We start from the raw sequence: 27,756 nt of genomic DNA, 5'->3' as shown, positions 1-27,756 counted from the left end.
TAAATTCATGTTTCGAAATTCACTTAATCTTTATTCTATTTTAAATTACACCTACTCATTTTTTGCCATAATTGCATAAAATCCGGAAAAATTGCAATTTTTCATGATTTTCGGTCTTTTTACCACTTTTGGTCGTTTATAATTCGCAAATCAATTAACCAATTTCAATAAAATTTTCAGAATGGATATAATTCTTACGCGTTTACAAAACACATCTTTTAAACTTTCGTTACTGGCCCAGCCAAAGAAAGTTGTAAAAATCAATTTTATTAGACGTCATTTACTAGACTAATTCTTCTAGCCTTACAGAGAAATTGAAGTCGTTTGGTCCACTCAAAGGTTATTCTGATTTAAAGTGTGTGGAACCAGTTATTGCCAATAGTTGTACATTAACAAAACCAAAGTAGAATTTTATTTCGGTTTAAAGGAAATTAGTAGCATATTTATTACACATATTTATTAGACCCTGTTCAGAGACAAATAAGGGGTTAAAATACGGATATACATATACATATTAGTACACATACACGTCGAAAACTGTGATCTCTAATTTGTACTGTGTACCGATGATGCGAAGTCAATGAAGTTTCGCCCCGTTCGTCCAGAAAATAGTTGGGAAGCCGGTGACACGTAGATCACCGTCGCCATCACAGCATCAGCATCAGCAACAAGTGTCCAAAGAAGTTTCTCATCGTGTCCAGCGGATACTAGCCTGCACAGATCGGATTTAAAAATCAATTGTTAACAATGCGTTACACCGTCGCGCCATTATATGCCCGTTAACTAGGGATGGGATCAAGTTTAATGTGTACTCACGAATCCGCGTCAATTTCAATAACCAAGTTTCATTTCATGGGTTTCGATTACTACTTAACAGCAATAATGTTTCAATGATTATACTTGAAAAGTATTCATTTTATACAAACTGATATCGAACCTCGGAATGACTACTCACAAGTTTCGGAAAGATACTTGTAAGTACTTCGATGTTGAAAGGAATTGAATCTTTCACAAGCAGTACTCGAATCTTGGAAATCGGAATTGCATTGTAGTTGAAAAATACATTCAGATATGTATAATAAACATGACATTGACCTTGATCTGAAGGTAAAACTTTAATTTTCGAAGCTCAAGGTCATAAAAATGACAAGACTGATCTTATTTAGACTTTGTGCGGCTTCTATTGTAATATGCGCTCTACTAAAGATATCTATCCAACCATTCCTTAGGAAATCAGTTTTATTATTTCAATAATTGTAAAATATAAAACCTGGAACTGGTCATTTTGACCGGTGTTGGTAGGTTTAGTGTTAATTCACAGGTCGACAGTGTTCCTCTCGCTGTTCCCATTCTCAAACGTCGAAATCTACAAACCAAAGTTCAGTTTTTAAGAAAATTTAAATTCCCGGCGATACATTTTTTTCTTGTCCGTGCGATTTTTAATCCTCCGCGTATTCACGGCGGCTTCGAACTCGCAAACCGCGAACGCAAAATCCTTTCTATTGTTGCCTTGAGAAACCTTTTAGCCGGCGGGATAAATTGTTCTTTTGCTCAGGTTTTGCATAATTTATGAAAATGCGAATTTGCATGAAAATCCACAGTCCACGTAACCGTGTAAATGCTACAATTTCTCTTTCGAACAAGTAGTTTCGCCCGTAATGAATTGCAAAAAGGAATTTTTTGCAAGATTTTATTGCGCGCCTTGCGTCGTAGCGAGCACAATTCTTTTCGCAAATTAGGCGATGCGCGGGATCATTACCTCGCTTTTTACAGAGAAACATTAGTCGCGTTCGTATCTTTCAATGAAATAATAATGCAGAAATTAACGTTGGGTTGCTTTACTAAATATTAACCTGCTTCGTTTTCTTTTTGGAATTGTTGGTCTTCGATCTGCTATAATTTCGAGAGAAAATTAAAACTAGACATTGATGTAGCTGTGAATTATTGATGATCATGTTAGCAAAATCGCGCTCTAACTCGACACACACACACACACACACAGGCAATTATTGAGCATTACTAACAATATCTGTTCTTGTGTCCACAGTAATATGCTAATGAGTAAAAACTCCACTTTATATTCAACAACCTAATTAATCATTTCGATTCTTGTGCCGGCCGGTTTGGCAAATAGAAAGATAATGTAATTACCTCTAATTGCTACTAATTGCACGCCTAATTAGCGCAGGTAGCTCAATGTTCGTTGCAAACAGAAAGTAAGTCTCGATTGAATGCGTTAACTATACTTGAACTCTCCAATAAAAATTGAAATTAGCATATTGACAATTAAAAATTACAAAATTGTAACCTCGATACTATTTCATGCTGTTATCAATGATTGTTTAACTGTCAGGGACTATAACTGTTGTAACCAAACAGAAAAAAGTCATAGGATAACCAGTATTTCATCGACTAAAATCGTATTGGTTACAATATAAGGATTATAAGTAACCGAAATTTTTTTCATTTGTTGGTAAATGTTATCGTTGAGAGAAATTCATTTCGATCACTTATAACAGTTATCCATGAGAGTTTATTTCGATCGCTCATAACAGTTATTGGTGAAAGAAATTTGTAATAGTTATTGTTAAATAGTACAACTTTCAAATGGTAGACAATCAATTATTTCATAAATTTTTTATTCGTAAGATTGATTGCTACAATCACAATTTAATGTGGCAAACAAACAGATTTTGTATCGTTCTTATGGTCTGTTGATTCGTTTTGTTGTACGAAACCTTCTCAATGAATTTCACAGGCTTGCTCCATCCGAAAAACAGTAGACAACTCAATAAATAATCAACCAAAATGAATTTCCTCATCAATAATTATTATGAACAAGTGAAAAGAAATTTGATCATCGATAACTGCTTCGAGCAATCGAAACAGTTTTTCTTCATCTATAATAGTTATCGAGAAGGATCCAATTTTCTGGTTACTAATAACTGTTATCTGTAACCAAACACTATTATATAAAAATCTATATTTTTTAATCATTTTGTTCTTCGAATTTTTTCCTTTATATTTTGTGTACATTATCTCAAATTTCAATAACAATCAACTTTTTATTAATGGTTCTATCGTCGAAAATTTTATAATAACTGTTATTTTTTATCCCTGGTAATTGCCACTGCAAGACTATCTGAAAAAAATGAAAAATTCGCAAATAAAGTCGTGTAATTACAAGTCGAGTTTCGTATTGCTTATACAGTGTATTCCAGGGGTCGGCAACCTTTTGAGTCGGAAGAGTAAAAAATTACAATTTACAAAATTTCAAAGATTCTAAAGAGCCACAAAATTTTTTCGTGCCTACAATAAATAGTACTCGCATAAATAAAGTTTTTTGATGAAAAAAAACTAATCTATTTATTCATAAGAAAAAATATCTGTTTATTCATATTGTATAAGTAGTGTTTTTCACAACAAATTAGATAATATATATGTATATTGTATATGTATATGTACATACATAACTTTGAGAAGATAATTCGCTTCTAACTCTTTTACTTGAAACAACAAACTATACGTCACAGCCAAAGCACTGGTGAAGACGCCAAATTGTCTTGCGTCGAAAGCGAATTAAAACCTACATAGAAACATCCGACGACGGCGTCATTCGAGAGCTTCCGACGAACTGACGACAGTGACGACGCGTGTCACGGGGGAGGGGTGCGGTGAAAAGCGAGTACAAGTGGCTGAGAGATAGAATCGGTGCCTAATCCTCGTTAATCAGTTCAGAACGATTTTTAAATGTTTTTTTTTTATAAAATAAATAATATTTGCGTATGGAATTAAAGAGCCGCAGCTTCACATCCAAAGAGCCGCATGTGGCTCGCGAGCCGCAGGTTGCCGACCCCTGGTGTATTCCATTAACTTTGTTAGTTTTTCGTTTGTGCAAGTGTCACAACGATCAAAGGAGGACTTATTTTTGCCAGAGAAACTTTTTAAATAAACCGGAGACTTTTTTCCAGAATTTTCGCTGGTCGACGTCGGCCCAACACTCTGCAATTGGGTTTTTGATAGGGAACAGAGTTTTTCTATCACGTCCCCGTGCTTCATTGAACGAGGAAAAAAATATCTTGTCAGAGATTGAACAAAAATAAAAGGGCGAACGGTATTTCGGCTGCAAAACGAGAAACGAGTCCCGAGCGAGTTTTTCGACCTCCGAGGAAATAGGCACGGAAGACAAATACCAATTGAAAACGATTTTTCTTCCACCGTGAAGCATTCTTTCCAGCTTTTTCCAAACCCCTCTGAAATTTGAACGCTGAAAATGGCGAGCGACGAATGCGAAAATCTCGACCAGCAGACCACGGACAATTTGTTTTTAATTCTCTCAAACCGTAAGCCGGGAATATTAATTTTTCTTTGATCTTGGTCGCGGGAAAATTGCCTGCAAAATGGACATTTATAAAGCTGTCATTTTTTCGGATTTTCTACGTCCGTTTTGATCTTCGACTTTAATTAAAGTGCATGACTTGAATTACTTAGATATTTCCGGTGTCCTCATTCTCTTATGGATAGGAAGTGAATTCTGAGTGCATACAATTTGCAATTTTACATAGACTCCTTTTCAGTAAATTTCAAATATAACGGCTTTGTTTAGTTTCGACATTTCTATGTTCGTGTAATACGCATCTTTATGACTATTTTAAAAATAATAATTTTCACCTCCATTTCATACCTAGTAGATCCTGACAATCTCTGGTTCCCTTAATAAATAAATTGAAACGAAAAATTGATTTTTAAATTTGAATTAAAAATGCCATAGACCTGTAAAACGATTTTGTAAAATTTTCAATACAGGCCCACAGTGCTTCGTTGATCCCAACACTCTCTGATTCCCTTAATAAATAAATTGTAACAAAAAATTGATTTTTCAAAATATACAAAAACGTATTTCTAAAATATTGTAATTAAAAATGATTAAAAATAATCATAACTTTCAGCTCTATCCAGCTTCTCATACCTCGTAGATACCAACAACCTCTGATTCCCTTAATAAATAAATTGTAACCAAAAATTTGCATTTTAAATTTGAATAAAAAATGCCAAACACCTATAAAACGATTTTGTATCATAAAATTTTCAATACAGACCCACAGTGCTTGATCCCAGTATAACCTCTGGTTCCCTTAATAAATACAAAGTAACAAAAATTGATTTTTCGATTTAAATGCCGCAGCTATTAAGCCTTCGTGCCCGTTGAGCAGAGATCCAAGACAGGCCCGCACAAAAGCCGGTGCACATCGAGCGAAGCCGTGGCGGTCAGGGCTGATCGTGGCACGCGTCGTCGCCGCGCCGCACTCGTGGAAAACACGGCTCCGGTTGATTCTAATAAAATCAGTCGTCCGACTCGCGCCGGGTATTGGGGGGTTGTCATGCGCGGTAGGGGGTTAGGTGCGCGTCTCTTCGGCACAAGGGGTTGTTTCAACCCTCAGTCTGGCGGCGCGTGCTCGACTCGCGGTCTCGCACGCCGCTCTTCCCCGGGGAACGGGTACACGCTCGTCGGAATCAGCATCGGGAACGATGATCCGCGTGACGATGGCTTCTCACTCTAGATCCGATGATCCCACCTGAGCTTTGACCCACCTGTAGGCTATCCGAACCGTCTCGGAAATCTCTTGCGGTGCGATTTAAATGAAATGAACATAGTAATCCTGTTCGATAACCTTGGCTCTCTTTGATCCTGCGATCCGAAGTACAACCTACCTGTCGATTATCTCCGGGTGTAGGTGGTCCGAGTGTCAACAATGTGACAGATTGGTGTCCCCTGGGATCGGTGGCAGGTCTAGAGAGATCTCGAGAGACAAGTGCGGGATGATGTTGGGCTCCGTGATGACGTGACGAGGCCTCGGCGAGGTTCTGCGAGGTTCAGGCCCCGAGGACGGCCTTCAAGATGCTTGTCCTTGGTGGCTGGTGCTTGCTGGCGCTGCTGGGGTGCTGGCCGCACCTGGTCACCGGGTTCGATGTCCAGGAGGCGCAGATCGAGCGGCCGAAAGAGCTGCTGCGCCACCAGCAGAACCACCGGCCGTCGTTCATCGAGCGAAAACTAGAGATCCGCGAGGACACCGAGGCGCCGAGACACCTGGACGACCTGGAGGAAGATCTGTCAGGTGATGAGGACCTGGCGAACATCTGGAGCAAACCGGAGACCAGCATCGAGAAGCCTGCCACGCAGATCAGACACAGTCGCTCGAGGAACCACTTCGCTAGACAGACGAAGCTCGACGAGCCTGAGCTGGCTTATGCCACCGGGAAGAGGGTGCTGGTGATTGGAAATCTGTCGCAGATCGAGGAGGATACTTCGAGGTCCAGGGGAAGGAGTCCCGAAGAGTTCTATATAGGATCTATGGACGAGAGATCAGCCACGGATTTGGATAAGTTGATCATTAGGCTGTCCGAGCGCAAGAAAGAGGGTAGACCTAAGAACTCCACGGCCGTTAGACATAGGAATAGCTCGTTGAATAAGCTAAGGAAGGTCTGGGCTGGCAACAGGGCTAGGATCTTCAGTAATAGGACTATCAGCAATTTAACTGATGTTTACGGGCATGTCGTGCACGGGGCTACCGTAGACGGCAGCAACGACTTGGATGACGTCGAGAGAGCTATTTTCGAGGACTATGATGGCTACAGTGACGGTGACGGTGGTAGGAATAGTTCTGACTACGAGGATTATGGGAAGAAGATCGTGGAGCAGGGCAAGTCGAATAAGGAAGGCGTTCATGTGGACATTGTGACCAGGTTCTTGAGGATCATAGAGAACCAACATTTGTTGGGGGAGAATTGCACCGCTGGGACTGATCTGAACCTTGGGGAGGGTGTCGTGGATCAGTATGCTCAGGAGAAGTTCAGGCTGGAGGCTAATCTAGCGGTCAACAGAGCGAATATGTTGACCAGGTTATGGAAGTACGCGCCCGAGGTGATGATGTCCTCGGAGTATCTACTGCACGCCAGTGTACTCTCGATGGTCGAGTTCGACGAGGATATATTCGCCGCTGGGAATTGCTATGACAAGTTACAGTATAAAGGACGGTGGCTCTACTGCCCTTTCGCCCACCGGCTGCAAGATCAGGATGGGATCCTTGTCAAGGACCTCGCCATCGAGTACAAGTATCTCAGTAATAGCAGCGAGTGGTTTTACATCGCCAGGAAGAACGCGGAGAAGGTGATCGCTAACAACGAACAGTTCAGTCGCGGTGAGTCGGTCCGGCGATCATGGTTAATATCGAAATTTTTTGTAATTTTATATACAATTATTGGATCGAAATCTACGGCAACGTATGCGCGACGCTTTTCCGATTAGAATGATACCAAACACGACGTTGTCCGGGTCGTTCTCAGTCGTTTGATCCGCGATATAGAGGAACCTCTAGTATCCGAACTGATCAGTTGAATCATTTTATATGCATCCATTAGATTTATCAGATTAGACACTTTTAAAATGCACTTGTGACACCTTTCTGATTAAAATGATACCAAACACGACATAGTTCGAATTATATTTGCTCGAGTAATCCACGATATAGTAGAACCTCGGTTATCCGAACTGATCAATGGTTCTACTTCGATCGTGATTTGCACAGGCAAATATGCTCCGAAGTGGGTCGTCATTGTACTCGTTCTAATCAGAAAAATATCACGAATATGTTAGTAGAGGCCTCTAAAAAGATAGCTACAAATAAAAAAAGATTTGTCAGTGAAACTTGTTCTCCATTTGTACGAACTTGTTGTTTATGGTGATTATCTTTGGCAGTCGTTTAGGATAGTTAATGACACAAGGATTTCGTCGAGTCTGCCAAATCATGGAGTAGTTCCAAACTTTCGGCCATCTGTGTTTATGGCAAAAGGGACACGAATCGGGACACTCTGGGCTTTGGAGTTTCGAGTATCGTTGTTTCTCACGTACACAATAGTTTCTCTCTGCTCGAGAGCTTATTTTGTTTATCATGCGGGGATAAGTAACTGGAGCTTCCACAAAATATTGGAAACCCGTTAATAGTGGGTCGTGTCCTATAATCCTGTAACTCGTTTCGTGCCTTTTTTCGGTAGTAATTTTAAAGTAATATTTAGAGCAACTATAAAATAATGGCATGCGCGCATAATTTTAGATATTAATCTGTTTTCATATCGTCTGAAATTCTTTGAATTGTAAACAATATTCGAGAAATTTTCTGAAATAAAAACTCAAAAATACGATAAAATTTTTCCGGTTTTGAAAAGGTGTAACAATTAGAAAAAAATATATTCTGGCTCAATTATTTTACTGACAATAGACACACGTGTGCTGAAGATCCATAAAAAATTTGAGTTAGAAGTAATTTCCACAAACGCTATAGTTTCGTTAATTGTTTGGATATGATTGTGAAATTTTGTGAGTGTACTCTTGAAATGTTGTAGGTAAAGGAAATTTGGACTTTTTTTAGCCCTGTTGGAGTAGAATAATCAATTATTCGACAGAAAGTTTGACTTTGGCTTGCCTATAGGAAGTGTCCACTGCGGTCCCTTTGATGTCTCTTTAATATAGCGAACTTTGAGAAGTTATAGACTGGAGGCGGTTCCGTGGCAATTAAGGATTTTAATTTGTGTCGTTTGTTTATTCCTCTTCTCGGATTCGTTCTCTTCCTCTTCCGATATTAGCGCTCCCGGACGGCCTGAAAAGAACTTCATTAACCACGGGATGCTCCTCATCCAGCTGAACTTTTAACCGCCCCGTTCAGTCATGGAAACAAGAGAACAATTATCATTTGAATTTCGCGCCGCTTTTCGTCCTACTGTTTTTTCACTTTTCATCTTTTGGAAGTGAATAGAAAAACAAGAAATTAATGATATTAATTAGGGATGCGATCAAGTCCAATGTGTACTCACGAATCCGAGTCAATTTCAATAACCAAGTTTCATTTCATGGGTTCGATCACTATTTAAACGCAATAATGTTTCAATGATTATATTTGAAAAGTATTAATTTCATACAGACTGATATCGAACCTCGGAATGAGTACTCACACGTTTCGAAAAGATAAGAAATTACTTCGATGTTGAAAAGAATCGAATCTTTCACAAGTAGTACTCGAATCTTGGAAATTAGAACTGCATTATAGGTTTTAAGCACTTTCTTTATTAAATTCGTAACTATTTAAGAATAATATTTCCGATAGATTATGAAATTATATTATTTTCACATGGAACCCCTTCGCTAGTACATCCGTGACATTCTCCCGAGTAAAGCGATATCAAACACGATATAATTCGAGTCGTACATGCTCGTTTAATCCACGAAATAGTAGAACCTCTCTTATCCGAACCAACCTATGGGCCATCAAGTCGATTCTGTGAAATCGTGAATTAAACGACTAGTAATAACCGAAATACATATATCGTGTGAGGTGTCATTTTAATCGGACAAATGTCAGGGACGCGTTCATTAAAGTTTCGTCAACAAATGATTAACAATAAGACGGTTATGTGAATAAATTGACCACACTATCCCTACTATTAATATTAATGCTATATAGAAGATGTTTCATTTTAAACTAAACTAATTCATTTTACACTATAGTTAGTAATTATTCTATTACTACATATACTATACTATTCCGCTACAGTAAAACGTCTGGAAATTCGCTTAACATTTCAACAAAAACGTATTAATATTCCGCGAACAAAAATGGCCGTCAGCGACGCAGCCTCCAAGAACTGAATTACGCCAGCTTATGAACCGAAGTGCACCAAAGGGACCTCATCAACAATGCCGCATTAAACTAAACAATTCCATCACAACAAAATGATTGAAAATCTGCTTGAGACACGTGCTGCATTGAAAACATTAATGTTTCGCGAACAAAAATAGCCGGCAGCGCCGCTGCTTTAGCAATCGGAGCGTAACAAAAAGAGCTCCTCAACAACATTACAGTGAAAATAACGTTGGAACGTGCAACAACAAGCGCGCAACAATATTACGACACATACCTGTACTTCCTACGCGCGCAATAACACGCGAAAGTCGCTTTGCCCGTCCGCGACCATCATACGACTGCAATGTTTCATTAAACGCGACGCGTATCTCTTTTGCAAGAATTCGCAAAAAGAATGACAAAGACCGGGCATTGTGTCTGTGGAAACCGGGACGAGTTACGATTGCGAATAACGACGCGCGCGCGGATATGTTAATTCGATTTTCTTTGGCTGCGAAATGCGGTTTCCGTTGCGGGGAACTCGCGGCGAGCAATTGAAGCTGACACGGTGGATACACGGAAGAGATCTGTGTTTTCTCGATACGTATATAGGTTGCACACTCGATACATTAATCTGTGTATCGTCGTGACGCAAGATGCGCGATTAAAACCGCGCCGCTTTGTTGGATTGCGCGCCGCTGCACCGAACTTTATTAGCCAACGGTGCGCATTATGCATTTATGCATTGCCGCCGGCGAACTTCTGTAAAAGATCAACAAGGGAATTTTCGAAACGAAAGCTTCGCTGGCGTAACTCGAGCCGGCAGAAGATATGTAAAACCGAGTACGGTAAATTTATGTATACAGATCGCACGGGTGGATAAAATCGTGCCTTTTCAATTTGAAAAATCTTTCAAAATTTCAAACGTTCACAGAGACCGATTCGGGACATTTTTCTGGTTGAAACGAGTACAAACATGACACAATTCGGACCAGAATTACTCGTTTAATCCACGACACAGGAGAACTGGATTAATTCGGATAATCGAGGTTTTAAGAATTTTTGAATATGTGCCTTATCGATTTATATCGGACGGAGCTGGAAACAAATTTCTTTAACCCCTTGCCATACCTTTTCTTTCACAGTTACAGTGATTAGAACGTCTTTATGCACAAAAATGTCGTGGAAGGGAAAAGAAAATGTATATTTTTTGTACGGCTACGTTTATTTGAATGCTTAAATATTGATTATGAAAGAATCCAATTTTATTTCATCTAAAAAGACATTAATATAACATTCATATTTGTTAGACTTTGTTAAAAACCTTCATCGCGAGTCTGGCTCGTCAAAGTGCGGCAAGGGGTGAACTAATGATCATTTTTAAGCACACGTTCCTGCCATGTTCGACAGGATAAAATTGCCCATAGAGTTTTCTGGATAAAAGACGCATTTTAGTGTTAATGCAGGAACGAACGGTTTAAGAGGGACGTACCTACCTGCAGCTCGATAGCATAAATCGATAAGAGCCGCGAGCAAAACGAGAAAGGAATAGAAAGAGAGTCGATCCGTCTCTGTGAATTTGTAAAGATTGGATCGCGTGCTCGAACGAAATAATTCCGCGACTAAATTTTTTAGGGGCTCACGGTGGCGAGGTAATTCTGAAAGAATCTGATCGCGGCCACTGGCGGACTTATTTATCGTTCGAGGAATGTGGCGAAACTGTAGAATCCGGTAATCCCTCCTCTTTCTTGCCTGTTGTCTGGTCTCCCCTTCGTACTTGAAACTGGAACGTGCCGTAATTTCCAATATCCCCCGAGAATTGGCTTCACCGGGACCCCAACGGAATTTCCCGCCGAAAGAAGATACTAACTCGATGGAATAAAAAGCCCCTGCCCTGCTCGCGGATATCTATAATCGTTTTCCGGGTACCTCGCCGCGGAACAACGCGGAAATTTTCGCCACTCTGCACACATTAACTAAATTTCACCCACGCAAATGAGTAGGAATTAAAATACAGCAATGCTCTGAAACGTTTATTTAGACCGCGAATAATTTTAGTTGGTAGTACTGTGTTTTAATCTTAAGTATTAGTGGGCTGCTCTTTACTTTATGGAATCAAAATTTGTAAATTTCTCCTATAAATTATAATGTATTTGGTATGTAATCCAGTAGATTTGTATCCGGGACGGCTGGAGATCGAAGTTTCGGTCCTGTAGGATCAATGGTTCAGGAGTTATGCTTGCTTAAAGTTGAGCAATCTGCAGTGTTTTTGACAGGTATGGCGCTGCCATATTGGTTTGCAGTGACGGTCGCACGCCGCTTACCGAGTTGGTTGGTGATTACGTCGGGGAGGGGGCTCGCGGTCGTCGCTATGAACCAATATGGCGGCGCCCTTACCTGTCAAAGACACTGCAGATTGCTCATCTATAAGCAAGCATAACTCCTGAACCATTGATCCTACAGGATCGAAACTTCGATGTGCAGCCTCCCCGGATACATATCTACTGTATTACATACCAAATACATCATAATTTATAGGAAAAAGGCACAAATTTTGAGTCCGGTAAAGTAAATTTTACCCTATTAGTGTTTTCATAATAACTTTCTTTTCGGGGTGATAGAAATTGAGAAAATAATGAACAATGTTTTGGAATCTACCTAGTCATAGACACGATTGAATGTTGTCTAAATGAAACATAAGAATCATTAACAATTATTGAAAAAATGTTGTATTAGCAATTTTAACAATTTCCATAGAATGGTCACCACGAAGGTGACGAAGGAAATGTGTCGGAAAAGAAAATCTAATTTCATTTTGTTCATAGTGCAAAAGTTTCAGCAAAATGTCACTAGGTTCTTCGATCGGGACCAACATGGCCGACGCGTCACCTAGGGGAAAAAAGGTTTGGCCTTTCGTCTAGGATCGTGAAACGGAATCGGGAACACAGGTTGACAAGCTGTCGAGGAAAATATAACAATCCCTTGATCGCGAGCGACACACGCGGACCAATCGCGCCGTTTCCGGTTCGCAGGCCGAGCCTGCTGGCCTGACGTTTAATTAAGGTGGAAATTAGAACGAACAGAATTTCAACAAACTTGTTCCATACGAACTTATTGAATCCTTTTTTAAATTTCGCTGCAATTATAGGAAATCGATGACCGCCACTGGATTTCCCCGGTTTTCATCTATAATTTTTCAAGGAGCAGAAGATAATTTTCTTTCTCTTTGTCTCTCTCTCTCTCTCTCTCTCTCTGGTGTTCGTCGAGGAATTTTATTGCGAATAGCGTGAGAAATAAAAATAATTTGTCACTGCTGTAATTTATCCAGTCGAGAGAAAATGATCTCGGTTAATTGAGATGCTGTTTTTCTTTGACTTTGGTGTCAGTTTGTTTACGATGTTTCTTTTAATAGCTAGGTAAACATTGAAGTATAATTGCAAGCATTTTATTATTGAATTTTGTGACAATTTTATGATAAACTCCGGTGGTTTCAAAGAAGTTTTCTCATCGACTATCGAGAGATCGAATTTTCCCTCGGAAGAATATGATCAATCGTCTTACGAGAGTTACGGCAAAATTTATTTTCAAAATGGAGTTCGACCAGGCTCGAGGACGATCCATCAATTAATTAGAAAGTTCCATTGTTACTTGAGATATATCCTACGTGATCCGCGATGAAACGTGTACATGAACTTCGACATTAATGTGAAGCGAAACTATTATTATTTCAGGGCATAGTTACTGCATTATTTCGCCAGGTTGTTAATTCCCGCCGGATTCATTTGGTCCATTATCTTATTAGCTTCAACTCGTCTAAATTATATACGAATTCAATTAGTGTAACTCTGGTTGTTTGATAATAGATCATTAGTTCGTATCACTTTATTTCACTGTAACTTTGTTTTGAACAATTATATCGCGTCTCTACATTGAACTTTTCATCAACAATATGGAAAGAAAATTCGTCAGCTTTTTAACTGTCTGTTTATTAAGAAAGAATTCAAAATTAGTAAAAAAATCTTCTGGCTACATACATCCAGGGTGGTCGAAAAGTAATTGGACCAAATTTTGAATTTGTTTATAAAAGAATAAATTTTTAGAAAAATTAACAGGGCTATTCCATTTTTAGTCTACTGACTTTTGAAAAATATAAAAAAATAAGGGTAAACTTTACTTTACCGGACACAAAATTTGTGTCTTTCTCCTATAAATTATGATGTATTTCGTATGTAATCCAGTAGAATTGTACCCGGGGCGGCTGCAGATCAAAGTTTCGATCCTGTAGGATCAATGGATCAGGAGTTATGCTTGCTTGAAGTTGAGCAATCTGCAGTGTTTTCGACAGGTAAGGGCGCTGCCATATCTGCCATATACCCCGATCTAATCTCCAACCAACTAATTAATTATTCTGCTCGGTACGCGGCACGCGTCACTGCAAACCTATATGGCGGCGCCCTTACCTGTCAAAAACACTGCAGATTGCCCAACTTTAAGCAAGCATAACTCCTGAACCATTGATCCTACAGGATGGAAACTTCGATCTGCAGCCGCCCTGGGTACAAATCTACTGGATTACATACCAAACACATCATAATTTATAGAATAAAGGCACAAATTTTGAATCCGGTAAAGTAAAGAGCAGCCAAAAATAACTTAATCATCATTTTTGCCAAAAATTGATTCAAACGAAAGTTAATCAGCCTTCCATTATCCGCACACAAGATTATGGAAACTTTTCAGATTAGATCTCCCGCGAGAGACAAAGCAAATAGTTTTCAGCAGTTCCAATTGAAAAGTTTAGGTGAACGTTCCTTACAGTTCGGAAAAGTTCGACCGAACTGTTCCGAAATTCGCCGAGCGCGGCGTCATTGTCCATCGGAATGACTGCCACCGGGCTCTGCTCTTTTTTCCTTGTCCGTTCATTCAATTTCGACAGACAATAAGGAGCCTCCATACTGGAAACGGAAGCAATCTGAAGACCGGCCTTCCATTAAAATCTAGGTCGAGCCTTCGCTCCCGCGGGAAACCGACGTTTCCAATATCCGTAATAGGTGAGAATTTCCTGGCCGCGAAATTAAGTTGCAAAAACCCGGTTGCCGTACCCACCATTCATCTTTCCCGCGAGGCGACGCGACGGCGGTTTTTAATACTGATCTTGAGGTTTAAAGTTGGTAGCAGCCACCGGACCGAGTGATTTTCATCAATTTCTTTTCCTGGAAAGTACTGTCACCACCTTGACCATAAGCTCACTTAGAACGAACAAACCGTTCCTTAAACTGTGAAAGAATATTTCTTTTTTGTTTATAAAGTTTCTTGAACAGTGTTTGGATATTGCTGAAATGCGCGAGACTTCGTTTCCAATATCTTTAGGACACAATGCAAATTAATTGACATAACATTTTTGTCACTAACTATATTCACATGAAACCTTCGCTAATACATCCGCGACATTTGCCCGAGTAAAACGATACCAAACACGATACAATTCGAGTCGTACATGCTCGTTTAATCCACGAAATAGTAGAACCTCTCTTATCCGAACCAACCAATGGGCCATCAAATCGATTCTGTGAAATCGTGAATTAAACGAGTAGTAATAACCGAAATATATCGTGTGAGGTGTCATTTTAATCGGACAAATGTCAGGGACGCGTTCATTAAAGTTTCGTCGACAAATGATTAACAATAAAACGGTTATGTGAATAAATTGATCATGCGCTTGCACGCGTACCTCGAAAAATTGAGTTTCGGCTACGGTTTGAAGGAATGGGACCACGTTTGGGATTCTTTCTGTGTTTGTTGTTCCGCCGGGATGCTGATGGTGACTGGTTGCCGGTTAATGACGGTAACTCGCGATCCAACTGGAACTTTTAATGCGGTTACTACGACGTCCGAACTTTCTTGGCAGCGGAGCCGCCGCTGCTTCGTGGGTTTATTGCTCGCTGAACGGCCTCTAAATTGCGTTAGCCGGCCGCCGTGGCTCGTCCCGGATGGTCAGAACGTGTCGCAATTTTTTTCGCGAATTTCCCGCGCTTTCCCTGTCCGGGCTCATTCGAAATTAACCAGCGAGTTCGCGCAATTTAACGACGAAACGACAGTCGGTCGGACAGATTTTCCTATTCGGACACGATTATCTACATTATTTCTAGTATGCATTTATCATTTTTTAAAAAATATGGCACTTATTATTTCTCTAACACTTTTTCTTGTTTGAAAAATTTCTCAGAACGAAGTTTTACTATCTCAAGGGGTACATGTAACCGTAGGGAGAATATGTTCTCAAGGTCATTTTTTAATTTCAAAATCATCGGTTTATTGTTGTTTCGATATTATTGTAGAGCAAACAGATACGATTCCCATTATCTCAAGAAACATTCCAGTCGTTCAGTCTCCAGATTATTATGTCTGAAAGTTAGGATACTTCAGCTTTCAGACAGAAATATCTTGAGATTGAATGATCGGAATGGTACGGTCATTATACTCGTTGGATTCGTCTTCCCGTGCTCTACAACAATATCGAAGCAAAAGTATAAATATTGTTACAAAAAAGCGAAGAGAGATTGCGAAAACATTATTAGGAGGAGACCAACCATCACAAAGTATAATATCTCTTTTAAATGGGTCCCTAAGAAATTTTAGTTTAAATAATAAATAATTAAATAATAAATAAACGTGTGATTTCAATTGCAAATAATAACTAATCTTTTTATTGAAATGAAAGTAATTTAAATAATTCCACAAAAGTGATCTATTTATTATTAATCAAGTAAATAGTTTTTGGTCTTCTCTTATTTCTTGCATTTTGTATATGTATACATATACAATGAACACGTGCGCGTTTTTTGTCTGCTATAGCAACCTTTTCAGGTATACGGTCAGTGGTCGGGCCCGTCCGGAGGGTCTAGCTATAAAAAAAATACAATTTAATTTATTATTTTAAATACTTCATTATTTAGACATGCTCAAATAATAAATAATTACTTTTGCTTTTTATTTGAATATCCAAATAACAAATAACTTGTTATTTAAATTTTTATTTAAATAAATTTATTTATTGCCCAACACTGCTTGTCAATGCAATTTTCTTCGAAAAGATATCAACGTTGACGTTGACCAACGTTGTAGCGATACGTCCACTGACAAACAAGCCCCCTCAATTCAGTTGTCCCAGCATTAAGTGACGTTTACGGTATCGTATCGACGTGCTCGCGGCTCGGAGACATCGAAGCGTGAGAAACCTGGTGAACAGAAACGAAAATAAGGGAACAACACTTGTGTGTGTCCCGGGTCTGCTGAGCGATTTCTGTGAGGGGTCAGGGAACATAGCAGGGAATCGAGGAAACCATAGTGAAACGAAGTGAAACAGAGGAGAAACGAGAAATCCGCTAACCGAACTCTCGTCGAACCGGTCGAGCGTTTCCGTTTGCTTATTCGTTCCGGTCTTCGGGGTCGTTGAAAGAGGACGGACGCAAAATAAACCGCGAGGATCGAGCGGAAGAGGAACCCGAAGAAAGCCCCGGATCTATGGGCTCTTGTTGGATCGGGCGCCATTGTGATCGCGAACCGTTTCGATCGCAAACAACATGCGGGTGTATTGGTCCGAACCGGCGCTCTTCGAACAGAGACTTTGGCATTCTCGACCACCTTTTGGCCTCCTGAGTTAGCTGGAACAGTGTTTAGGGGGTGGGGCACCCTTGTCAAGCGAGAACACAATCCGGTATTCAAATTTACAACTTGGAATTGTTGTTACTTTTCCACGTCCATGAATGCGAATTTGCACACTCGTTTCGATTGGTACACGGTGTATAAGAAGTAATGGTCATCGGGATCGGTGGACATTTGTAAAAGAAACTTCCCGCAAAATAGTTTGTACCACAGAAAATTGGATTAAACTTTACTTTACCGCACCCAAAATTGGTGTCTTTCTCCTATAAATTATGATGTATTTGGTATGTAGTTCAGTAGATTTGTACCCGGGGCGGCTGCAGATCGAAGTTTCGATCCTGTAGGATCAATGGGTCAGGAGTTATGATTGCTTAAAGTTGAGCAATCTGCAGTGTTTTTGACGGGTAAGGGCGCCTCCATATTGGTTTGTAGTGACGACCGCGAGGCGCTAACCGAGCATACCGTCGGTCCTTGCCTCCCCCTTCCCCGACCTAATCACCAACCAACTCGGTAAGCGGCGTGCGACCGTCACTACAAATCAATATGGCAGCGCCATACCTGTCAAACACACTGCAGATTGCTCAACTTTAAACAAGCATAACTCCTGAACCATTGATCCTACAGGACCGAAACTTCGATCTGCCATATTGGTTTGCAATGACGACCGCGAGCCGCTTACCGAGCAGAACGATTAGGACAGTTTTAATAGTGAGCTATAAATAAGAAGATATTATCAGTAACGTTTTTAGAAGATTATTATTCATCGTCTCAATGATTGATTTCTGTTATTTGTGTGAGATGAACCCATTTTTATCAACAGCTTTCGACACACACTTTTGTTGCTTTAATAAATAATATTAACAATGGTGAAATGTGTTTCCTTTTCCGACTGTAATGGATGGGGCAGAAAGAGGGGGAGAGTGGGAGAGGGAGGGTGAGAGAAATGTAAAAGGAAAAAGCGACGCGTTTCGTTCTGGGCTTGCTAATGGACTCATCAGTTAAACCACCTCGTTCATTTTAAGAAGAAGAAAATAAACGCGAAATTTGAAAAATCTTCGTAACTAGAAGCTTCAATTTAAAAGGAATTAAAGCTGAAAATGAGTGTCAATGAATCGAATATTTTACAAATATCTTTTAATTTCAACGTTGAAATAAGAAGAAGAAGAATGGGGCAAATCATTCATTCAATCGTTCATTTCATCTCGTTTCATTCCTTGTTTATCATTAACATTTTTTTTATTTTAACCTAATAAAAATGCATCCCAGTATTTTCTCATGATTTTGCTTTACCATTCGGCTATATACAATAATTTTTTGTATCAATTTTAAAAGGAAATCTGTTAGTTCTTTTATCAGTTTTATAAATTGAAAGTAATGCAACAAAATTTTTGCCATAACTGCATTCGTTTTTGTCTTCGGAAGTTAATCTGACCGGGAATACCGCAGGTACGTGTAGTTCCTCGTTAGGCTAACACTCCACCACTCGGAAACCATTGACCCAAATATGTCGAAATTTTTTGCCACGACCTTTTTTCTCAAAGCAATGTTTTTCCTCGACTTGGAGTTTTAATGAGTCGCATTAACGCATTACTGAAATGTAATTTTTTGTCAGGTGATTCTTAATATTTCCCGTCCATATGGAGTATGAAAACATTACACGCAAAAAATGATCGTCCACTGCGCAGACTAATTCTTCTTTGTAGCAAAAATGTACCTGACTTTAGCACTACGTTTGCTTTACTTTTGCCTACAACGTCAAACGAAACAAAACCATAACCAAATTACCTTGCAACTGTAATTATTAAAGTTCAACGATGCTTGCAAAAATCAAATTTTAAGGTTAGGTTGGGTTTCTTTGACTATAAAAAATGCATCAGACATTTTTACTGTTAATTAAATTACTAAGAGGATTTGTACAAGATGAGGCGCCAGAAACAGGCCACCTGAATAACTCGGCTGCTATTGGTGTTAGGAAGAAATGCATCAGATGGAACTTGCTTGGTTTCGAGGGGACATTAATCTGATGTTGGTATCTTTTTTGTAAGTGGACGCGTAAAGGACATATGAAGGTCAACTTCATTTTTTTAAATGGAATGAGGTATTTTTTAATACATCAATCGATGCAGCTGAATATTCGTTATAAAAAAGTACTAACCTATGTATGTCGAAACGTTAATAGTCCAGGAGATATTTCAATTTAAATAACTCTAAAATACCATTACTGTCATACTAACAATAAGACGTTAACGTTTACTTACTAGTGTAACGTCTTAGTACCTCATTCCATTAAAAAAAAATTGAAGTTGACCTTTCTATATCCTTTACGCGTCCACCTACAAAAAATCTACTAACATCTGATTTAATGCCCCCTCGAAATCAAGCAAGTTCCATGTGATGGATTTCTTCCTAACACCAATAGCAGCCGAGTTATTCAGATGGCCTGTTTCTGGCGCCTCACCCTGTATAACAAATAGTCTTCTTGGTACGTAAGCACAAATTTTATTTAAAAAATGGTTAAAATACTCAGCAAATGAAAAAATCATCATCAGAATCAGAAGTGTAATAATGCAATAATATAAAATTAATTTTTCCAAGTACTCACAATGTTTCCCCCACTCCGACAGACGACACACACATCGTTCGAAACATTTAGACCACTCGGTATGCAAGAAGAACCGGAGCAAAGCGGTGTGACTGGATCAGTCAGTCGAGGCGCGATAAACTGGCATAAAGCATGAAACAAGACGGTCGAATAGGCCGGTGGAACGTGTTCCTTAATTTCCAATTAACTCGAACACGGGCGCGCGTCGTTCGTCAAACGCCCACACCCTCCGCCGCATCATCCAGCCCCTCCCACTCCTCACACCTACCGTCCCACCCTCCGGGGGATCGCAATTTCGCGGAGGGAGGGGTTGCGTGTGGGTGGGTCGCGTGTCGCGCGTTCAAAATAACGTGTAATTTCGCCGGTTGTTTGACAGCCGTTGAAACCGGCCCGCGGAACTTGTAACAAGCTCTCGTCGGCACACTCGTTCGCGCCGTCTCGCATTGCCGCAAATTAACGTTTAAATGTTTAATTGCGCCCTCCGGCGGGCCGTAATAATTAAACGTGTGTATCCCCGGCGTGTCATGACTAGCCGAAACTTTTCCGCGATCCTCCCAGGTTTTCTACCCCAGAGCAACGAGATACGGAAGCGTTTAATGACGCGGCTCGCGGGACTGTTAGCAGCTCTAACGGGTGCTCCGGAAACCTGGGATTAATTGCTCGATTTTATTCCCGGAGATTCGGCCAAAAATAATGAAACGCTTGTAAATGGGTGAGATGTGTAGATTTTTCGAATTTTTTGGGCGGATAGGAGATGTGGTCGGGGGCGGAGCAACTCCTCCCACTTTTAACCGTGTCAAATGTGTTAAAATGTTTATCTTCTGTTGTGTACTTTAAGTACGTTCTAGTAAGTCATTTACGGTTACGTCATTTGGTGGGCGGGGAATTAACTACTGGGGCGGAGCCTGCTTCTATTGTCTTCTAAATAAAAACAGTACTTTTCCCTGCACGTTTTAGTGGAAAGAATATCGAAAGATTTATCAACAGCTACACATTACGAAAAGAATGTTACCTTTCCAGTGGGATTTGCATTTTCATCCAATTAGTGGGCGGGGTCTTAAAATCGTAGGCGGAGCAACTCCATCAATTCTTCCTAAACATCAACTAAATCTTCCCCCGCGTGTTCCAGTGGACACTAAAGAATACAATGCTCAGAGAAAAATGCACTGCGTTGCGAGGGAAACATTTCGCCGCAAGAATGTATCTCGTTTCAATTAATTAGGGAGGCGTGGCATTAATCCCAGAGGTGGAGCGAGCCAACCATTATGTTCCACTTGAAGGTTCTCGGTGCATACGTGGTTCATGCGGAGTTTGGCGTGGTTCCAGACGTTTTTTGCTCGGCGAACTGCTTACTACATAATAGCTTGAATGTTATCTGGATCACTTAACACAAAATAATCTGTTCCTCAGCACAATGTGGAAATATTTTGGCCACGCCCCCTTCCAATTCTACACATGCTATTATAAAGTATTACTTAAAACTGTATGTGTTTCTAAACCTTTGACAAACTGAACAGTGATAGCGTCATACATTTTTTTAGATAATTTTGTATAAAAAATAAAAAAAATCCCGTTTTCTGTTTCTCATCGAGCCAGAACTATTTCCAAAACGATCTGTTCCGAAAGATTGAACTGTATAAATGAATTACCGAAATCGACGCTGCACCCCTTTATTTCCGGAGGGTAGTTTCACCCCGTGGAAATGTTTTTCCATCGATAACAAAAAAAAAACATTCGCGTCGCTTGTTTCTGCAACGAAGTATAACACGTTCCAGCGGAAGACACTTTAATACCTTCGCTGCTAAAAATCGCGCTATAATTGTAACGCCCATCCGGAGTTGAAATTGCACCATTCTTTTTTTTACGGAATTTTATACACGCTTTTTTTGCGGTGGTTGCCGAACCAACGGTTCCCGAAAAATATTCAGTGGTATTATTTATTCTCTTTTCAGTGGATTGTGGCGGATTTCGATAATTGAGGCTCGCGCAAATTGTGTGTCTCGTTTTGTTTATTTTCCTACGCGCGTTTCATGGCGCGTAAGAACGTCATGAATTAAAAAAGCGAGGCGTGGGGAATAAAATTTCGGACCGGATAAAAAGTTTTTCGCTGCGAAAGTTTACACGGTTGTGTTTTGTTAACTCGTGCAATTACCGGCTCGTGGAAAAATTATAAAATATGTATGTACAGCAAAAGAAAACCGAGGAAACACCCGCGACGAGCTCTTTTCGAAAATAATGAAACCGCACGCGCCTTGCCGAGTTATGGTGTTTTTACGAGGCATAATAAACCGACCAGTCTCATTTCAAGTTAAATAAAGCTTTCATTGTGTTATTAGGTTAATGGTACCGGTAATTTGCCGGTACTTAATTTAGAGGTACCATTTTTCGTTCGTCGATGTATAAGCGCCGCATATCAGCCGGACAAAGCTTATGGAAGTCGATAAAAAAGTTTGTATTTGCATGAAAACTCGCTTGTAGAAAAATTTAACAGAGTATTAAAATTATTAAGCGATTCCTGCGGTATCGGTTTCCATTAAATTATATTGAACCATTGCCCATTGTCTTCCAATAGCTTTACAATATTATACTCGAGATTTATCGCGGAATTTAGTTGTTGCTGTGCGACGTAGTCAAATTATGTATGCACAACTAACTTTATTCTTCGAAAAATGATATTTCAAGGGGGTGAACTACCCCTATCGCATAAAAGCTCAGCGCTCTCATCAAATCATCGATGAAATTTGAGATGCAATAAGACAAATAAAAATGACAATATACTAAATTTTAATGAACAATCCTCATGGTGGTAAACTACCCTTAACGTCACAATAAAAATCTGTAAATCATTAAATCGATAAACTGTTAAAAAATATATGCTGGATAAGTACAATAGTAATCTTCCCCGAAAGATAACATTTAAGGGGTGGAACTACCCTTCCACGTATCAAACTTTGACGACCTCGTAAAATACGGTGGCGAAAGCTCTCTTGGCCAACTTCGGCGACGTGTCCTTGCAGAAAAGGACACTCCGGCGAGGGATGTGGCCGGAATTGTTGGCACACGTCTGCTTCGTAATTTCTTCGGATTCAATTAGAACGTGTCTTGGATCTGCCCAGGACCCAGGGAAAAGAGGAGACCGAGTACATGCACCGACCTATTTGAACAGTTCCAAGCAGAACCAAAGAAAAGGGACATTCTAAATTCGCAATCTGGATGTGGTTTCGCATTCTGTCCAACCGAGACATTTTCCCTAGCAAGATTTCACATTCTGATAAAATATTCTAGAGGTTAAAATTGCTTAAAAAATAATAACTTTTTAATCTGCAATTTTATCTGCAGAGACAACAACCCCTAAAGTTAGGGTATGCAATCAATTCATTTAAATATGTATTTAGCAGGGACCAAAAATAACAGTTGTTCTAAAATTTTCTACGATGAAAATTATTAATAAAAAGTAATTATTATTAATTATTATTGAAATTTAAACCTGTGAAATTCATTGAGTAGGTTTCGTACAAGACGAATCAACAGATCCTAAGAACAACACAAAGTCTGTTTGTTTGCCACATTAAATTGTGATTGTAGCAATTAATCTTACGAATAAAAAATTTATGAAATAATTGATTGTCTATCATTTGAAAGTTGTACTATTTAATAATAACTATTACAAACCTTAATCAATAATTGTTATGAGCGATCGAGATGAACTTCTCTCATTGATAACTGTTATGACCGATCGAAATAAATTTATCTCATCGAATAACTGTTATGAGCGATCGAAATAAATTTCTCTTATCGGTAACTGTTATGAGCGATCGAAATAAATTTCTCTTATCGATAACTGTTATGAGCGATCGAAATAAATTTCTCCCATTGATAACTGTTATATAAGCGTTCGAAATGAATTTCTCTCAACGATAACATTTACCAACAAGAGAAAAAATTTCGGTTACTTATAATCCTTATTTGTAACCAATACGATTTTAGTCGATAAAATACTTGTTATCTTTTTCTTTTTGGTTATAACAGTTATGGTCCCTAATATTTAGGAATTCGAAGCATGTAAGACAATAAAATTGATTTTTGGTTGGTGTAAAATATTAAATTGGAACGAAAGCTGGATTCTCCAGGGGAGCTTTTCTCAAGTATCAGCCAAAAAATCTGAAGCATAGTTCCGGAGGGAAAAGTATGGTTGTCGAGTATTGTTGCGGCGTCTGCGATCGATGCAGGGCGATCGTTAGCAAACGCGATTTGTCATGGGGCTGCGTGAACGTTACTTCTCGGCCCTGGGGACCAATGGGGAATGAGGGAGAGAGAGAGAGAGGTAAAGCTTGCATTATTTATTTTAAGTGTGCCCCGCTTAAGCCGCGTCTTATCGCGAAACTTTTCCCCGCCGGAAGGCCATCAGCGTTCCTTTATTAGTCGACGGTCCCACGAGAGAATATCTCTCTCTTTTTCTGTTTCTTGTGGTTCCTTCCGGGTTGCAACGAATTTCTAAGGGAACGCGATATTTTCTTGATAACCGTACATCATTAGCGGCGAAAGTTGCTTACGGGAACTTCCGAGCAAGTTACTTCCGCCCGTAATGCAATGCAAACACGGGAAAGTGTGTGAAAGCCTTTGGCAATTCGTTTCGCGAAAAGAAGAGCGTAGCCTAAGTTGCCACGATTTCGTCGCCCACGTGTTTGCCGAACGTGAACCTCGCCGCGGATTGACAGCGCGAAATGTCGCACTCGGTTTGCAAATTGTTTTCGGGTGTGCAGGATTATTTGTTTTGGCGGATTACCTTTGTTTCGCGTAAATGCGTTGAGGTTTGCGGAACGTGTTACTACTTACTACAGTCGTGAAAGTACGTTCCTTGAATTTATAATGTCTTCTAACTAACGTACTCTACACAAAATAAGTTGTTCTATCTATAACGCGATGGCAAAATTGTTTGAAATTACTATGTATCTATATTATTCGTGGAAGTAAGTGTACAGTTATCTTGCGCGTTGTTTTGTCTGTGTACTGTATATTAAATGCAATATACAATACATATACAGTTAGGAGCAAAACCGATCACACACACTTTAGATAAGAATAACTTTTTTAAAGCTAGAAGAATTAGTTTAGTAAATGACGTCTAAAAAATATGTTGGAAAAATGCGTTTGGTCGGAATTGTGAAAAACAATAGTAAAATTGATTTTTGCGACTTTTCTAGCTGGGCCAATAACGAAAATTTAAAACACGTGTTTGGTAAACTCGTATAAATTATATACGCTCTGAAAATTTCATTGAAATTGGTTGGTTGGTTTACAAGTTATAAACGATCAAAGGTGGTAATAAGTCAGAAAATCTTGAAAAATTGCAATTTTTACCACTTTTGATCGTTTATAACTCGTAAACCAATTAGCCAATTTCAATGAAATTTTCAGAACGTATACATGTAATTTACACGAGTTGACCAAATATATGCAAAATGCATTTTTTCAACATACTTTTTAGACGTCATTTACTAAACTAATTCTTCTAGCCTCACAGGGAAATTGAAGTCGTTTGGTCCATTCCTAAAAAAGTTATTCTTATTTAAAGCGTGTGTGATCAGTTTTGCTTCTAACTGCGTATGTAGTCTTTTTAAACAAGTTTCCGGTCGCGTTATACGGGAGCAATATTTATTATTAGCAATAGAGAGTCACGAATTGCCATAAAAAGCAACGAAGGGCCATTAATGGCTGCTAGTAGCAATGAAGAATAACGAGATGCAAACAAAATCGACTAACAGCCAGGAAGAAGCAATTAAGAGTAATCAGAAGTGAGCAAGAACGAGTGTTAATGAATGTAAATACATTCCAGCAGATAGGGGATCAGATTTATTGACCAACCTTGCATACACTATGCTACTTTCTCCCGCTCGTTTTCATAACTTTCGCTTTCGTTCGCGAAGGTTCTGGAACAGTAAAGCCTGGGCAATTCCGATCTCGACAAAAATCACTCTATAAAAATCATTAAAAATCTCATATGAAGTTTTTAATATACCTACTCGGACATATTGACCTTTTTATAACACCTAAACCACTTCAGCTACCAATGTAATTTAACCTTCAGACATTTAATTATTAAATGAAGAAGATTGTAAATGACGGGTCTCGATGTTGTTACAGACTATTAATAAATAAATAAAAAATTCGAAGTATGTGTAAAATCAGAAATTCAATAATGTACAATGTAACGTTTCTTGAAAATAACGTTGCCATAATGGCGCATCGCTTTTCTGAAATGAGCCAAGGACCGTGAATAATAAAAAGCCAGTAAAAAGTTTCTGTTTCGAAGCTGCGATGAAAAATCGTTTAAAAGAAACTTAAATTTTGATTACAACACTGTCGCAACTCTCGTTTAAAGGGATGGTCTGTCATCAGATAGAGTGTAATATTTCCAAGATATCCACCCACGGGGGTGGTAAAAGAATAGGAGTTGGGTGGCAATTTCAAAGGAAAGTTGAGCAATTAAAAATTTTTTCACGCTAATAGAAGAAATTCCCCCGTAAAAGTTTCACGAGCTTCTTGGGGGATTTTGCTGCGTTCCACACCCCCTCTACGGGGGGCGCGATGAAATGGAGATATCGAAGTATCCGCGGAAACCGTAAAAAGGCACTTATCATCAAACAAATCCTGTTCGTAACTTCTCCCGTTAATATCGCTCGTCGCACCGTGTCACTCGTTGAATATCATCCCACTTTGGCGTTTACGATTTCGAAATTTTTATTTTTATGCGACAAGTTTGTACTGAAAGTTTTATCCACATTTCTCAAGTATATTTACTGATTGGTAACAATGTATCATAGAGAAGAAATAAAATTTTGACTGTTTCGATTGTTTGTACCATGTGGCATAAATTGTGGAGATTCTTACACTTTTGATTTTGATTGTTGGTAATATACAGGGTGGTCCACGCAACTTGCACACCTATAATAACTTCCAAAGTATGCGTTGCACAAAAAAGTTTTGTATACTGAAGTTGCATGGTCTGAAGGGGTACATTATGTAGTGTATTTATTTTTTTTACAGATGGACGCGTAAAGGACATATGAAGGTCAAGTTCATTTTTTCAAATGGAATGAGGTATTTTTTGATACATCAATCGATGCAGCTGGACATTCGTTATAAAAAAGTACTAACCTATGTATGTCGAAAAGTTAGTAGTTCAGGAGATATTTCAATTAATGGTATTTTAGTATGTAATGGTATTTAAGAGCTATTTAAATTGAAATATCTCCTGAACTACTAACTTTTCGACATACATAGGTTAGTACTTTTTTATAACGAATGTCCAGCTGCATCGATTGATGTATCAAAAAATACCTCATTCCATTTAAAAAAATGAAGTTGACCTTCATATATCCTTTACGCGTCCATCTGTAAAAAAAAAATAAATACACTACATAATGTACCCCTTCAGACCATGCAACTTCAGTATACAAAACTTTTTTATGCAACGCATACTTTGGAAGTTATTATAGGTGTGCAAGTTGCGTGGACCACCCTGTATCTTGTAGAAATTCAAGCAGAACATTTGGCTGACCTTTACTTTACCGGACTAAAAATTTGTCCCTTTCTCCTATAAATTATGATGTATTTGGTATGCAATCTAGTAGATTGCCCGGGGCAGCTGTAGATCGAAGTTTCGATGCTGTAGGATCAATGGCTCAGGAGTTATGCTTGCTTAAAGTTGAGCAATCTGCAGTGTTTTTGACAGATAAGGGCGCCGCCATATTGGTTTGTAAGTGGTAGTTGGTTGGTTATAAGCTCGGAGGGTGAGGGTGCAAGGTAAGCGGC

The 27,756-nt window shown here is 39.2% G+C and overlaps 1 protein-coding gene and 1 long non-coding RNA gene across 2 annotated transcripts in view; one reads left to right on the top strand and one right to left on the bottom strand.

Moving 5' to 3' along the window:
- Nucleotides 1-263: 263 nt before the first annotated feature.
- Nucleotides 264-27,199, bottom strand: LOC143218948 (uncharacterized). Its single transcript, XR_013011203.1, has 3 exons — nucleotides 19,942-27,199; nucleotides 16,793-16,912; nucleotides 264-16,579 (listed from the first exon to the last, which is right to left on the bottom strand). It is a non-coding gene; the product is annotated as an uncharacterized LOC143218948 (long non-coding RNA).
- LOC143218943 (metabotropic glycine receptor) overlaps nucleotides 5,434-27,756 on the top strand; it is a 157,317-nt gene continuing 134,994 nt past the window's right edge. Inside the window, exon 1 of the mRNA XM_076444592.1 lies at nucleotides 5,434-7,199. Coding sequence (XP_076300707.1) covers nucleotides 5,900-7,199 — 1,300 coding nt within the window. The 5' untranslated portion in view covers nucleotides 5,434-5,899. The remainder of the gene's footprint in view (nucleotides 7,200-27,756) is intronic.

The sequence above is a fragment of the Lasioglossum baleicum genome, chromosome 20 (genome assembly GCF_051020765.1).
Source record: "Lasioglossum baleicum chromosome 20, iyLasBale1, whole genome shotgun sequence".
Lineage (NCBI taxonomy): Eukaryota > Metazoa > Arthropoda > Insecta > Hymenoptera > Halictidae > Lasioglossum > Lasioglossum baleicum.
The sequence above is the reverse complement of the archived record's forward strand: the minus strand, read 5'-3'. Positions and strand labels throughout refer to the sequence as shown.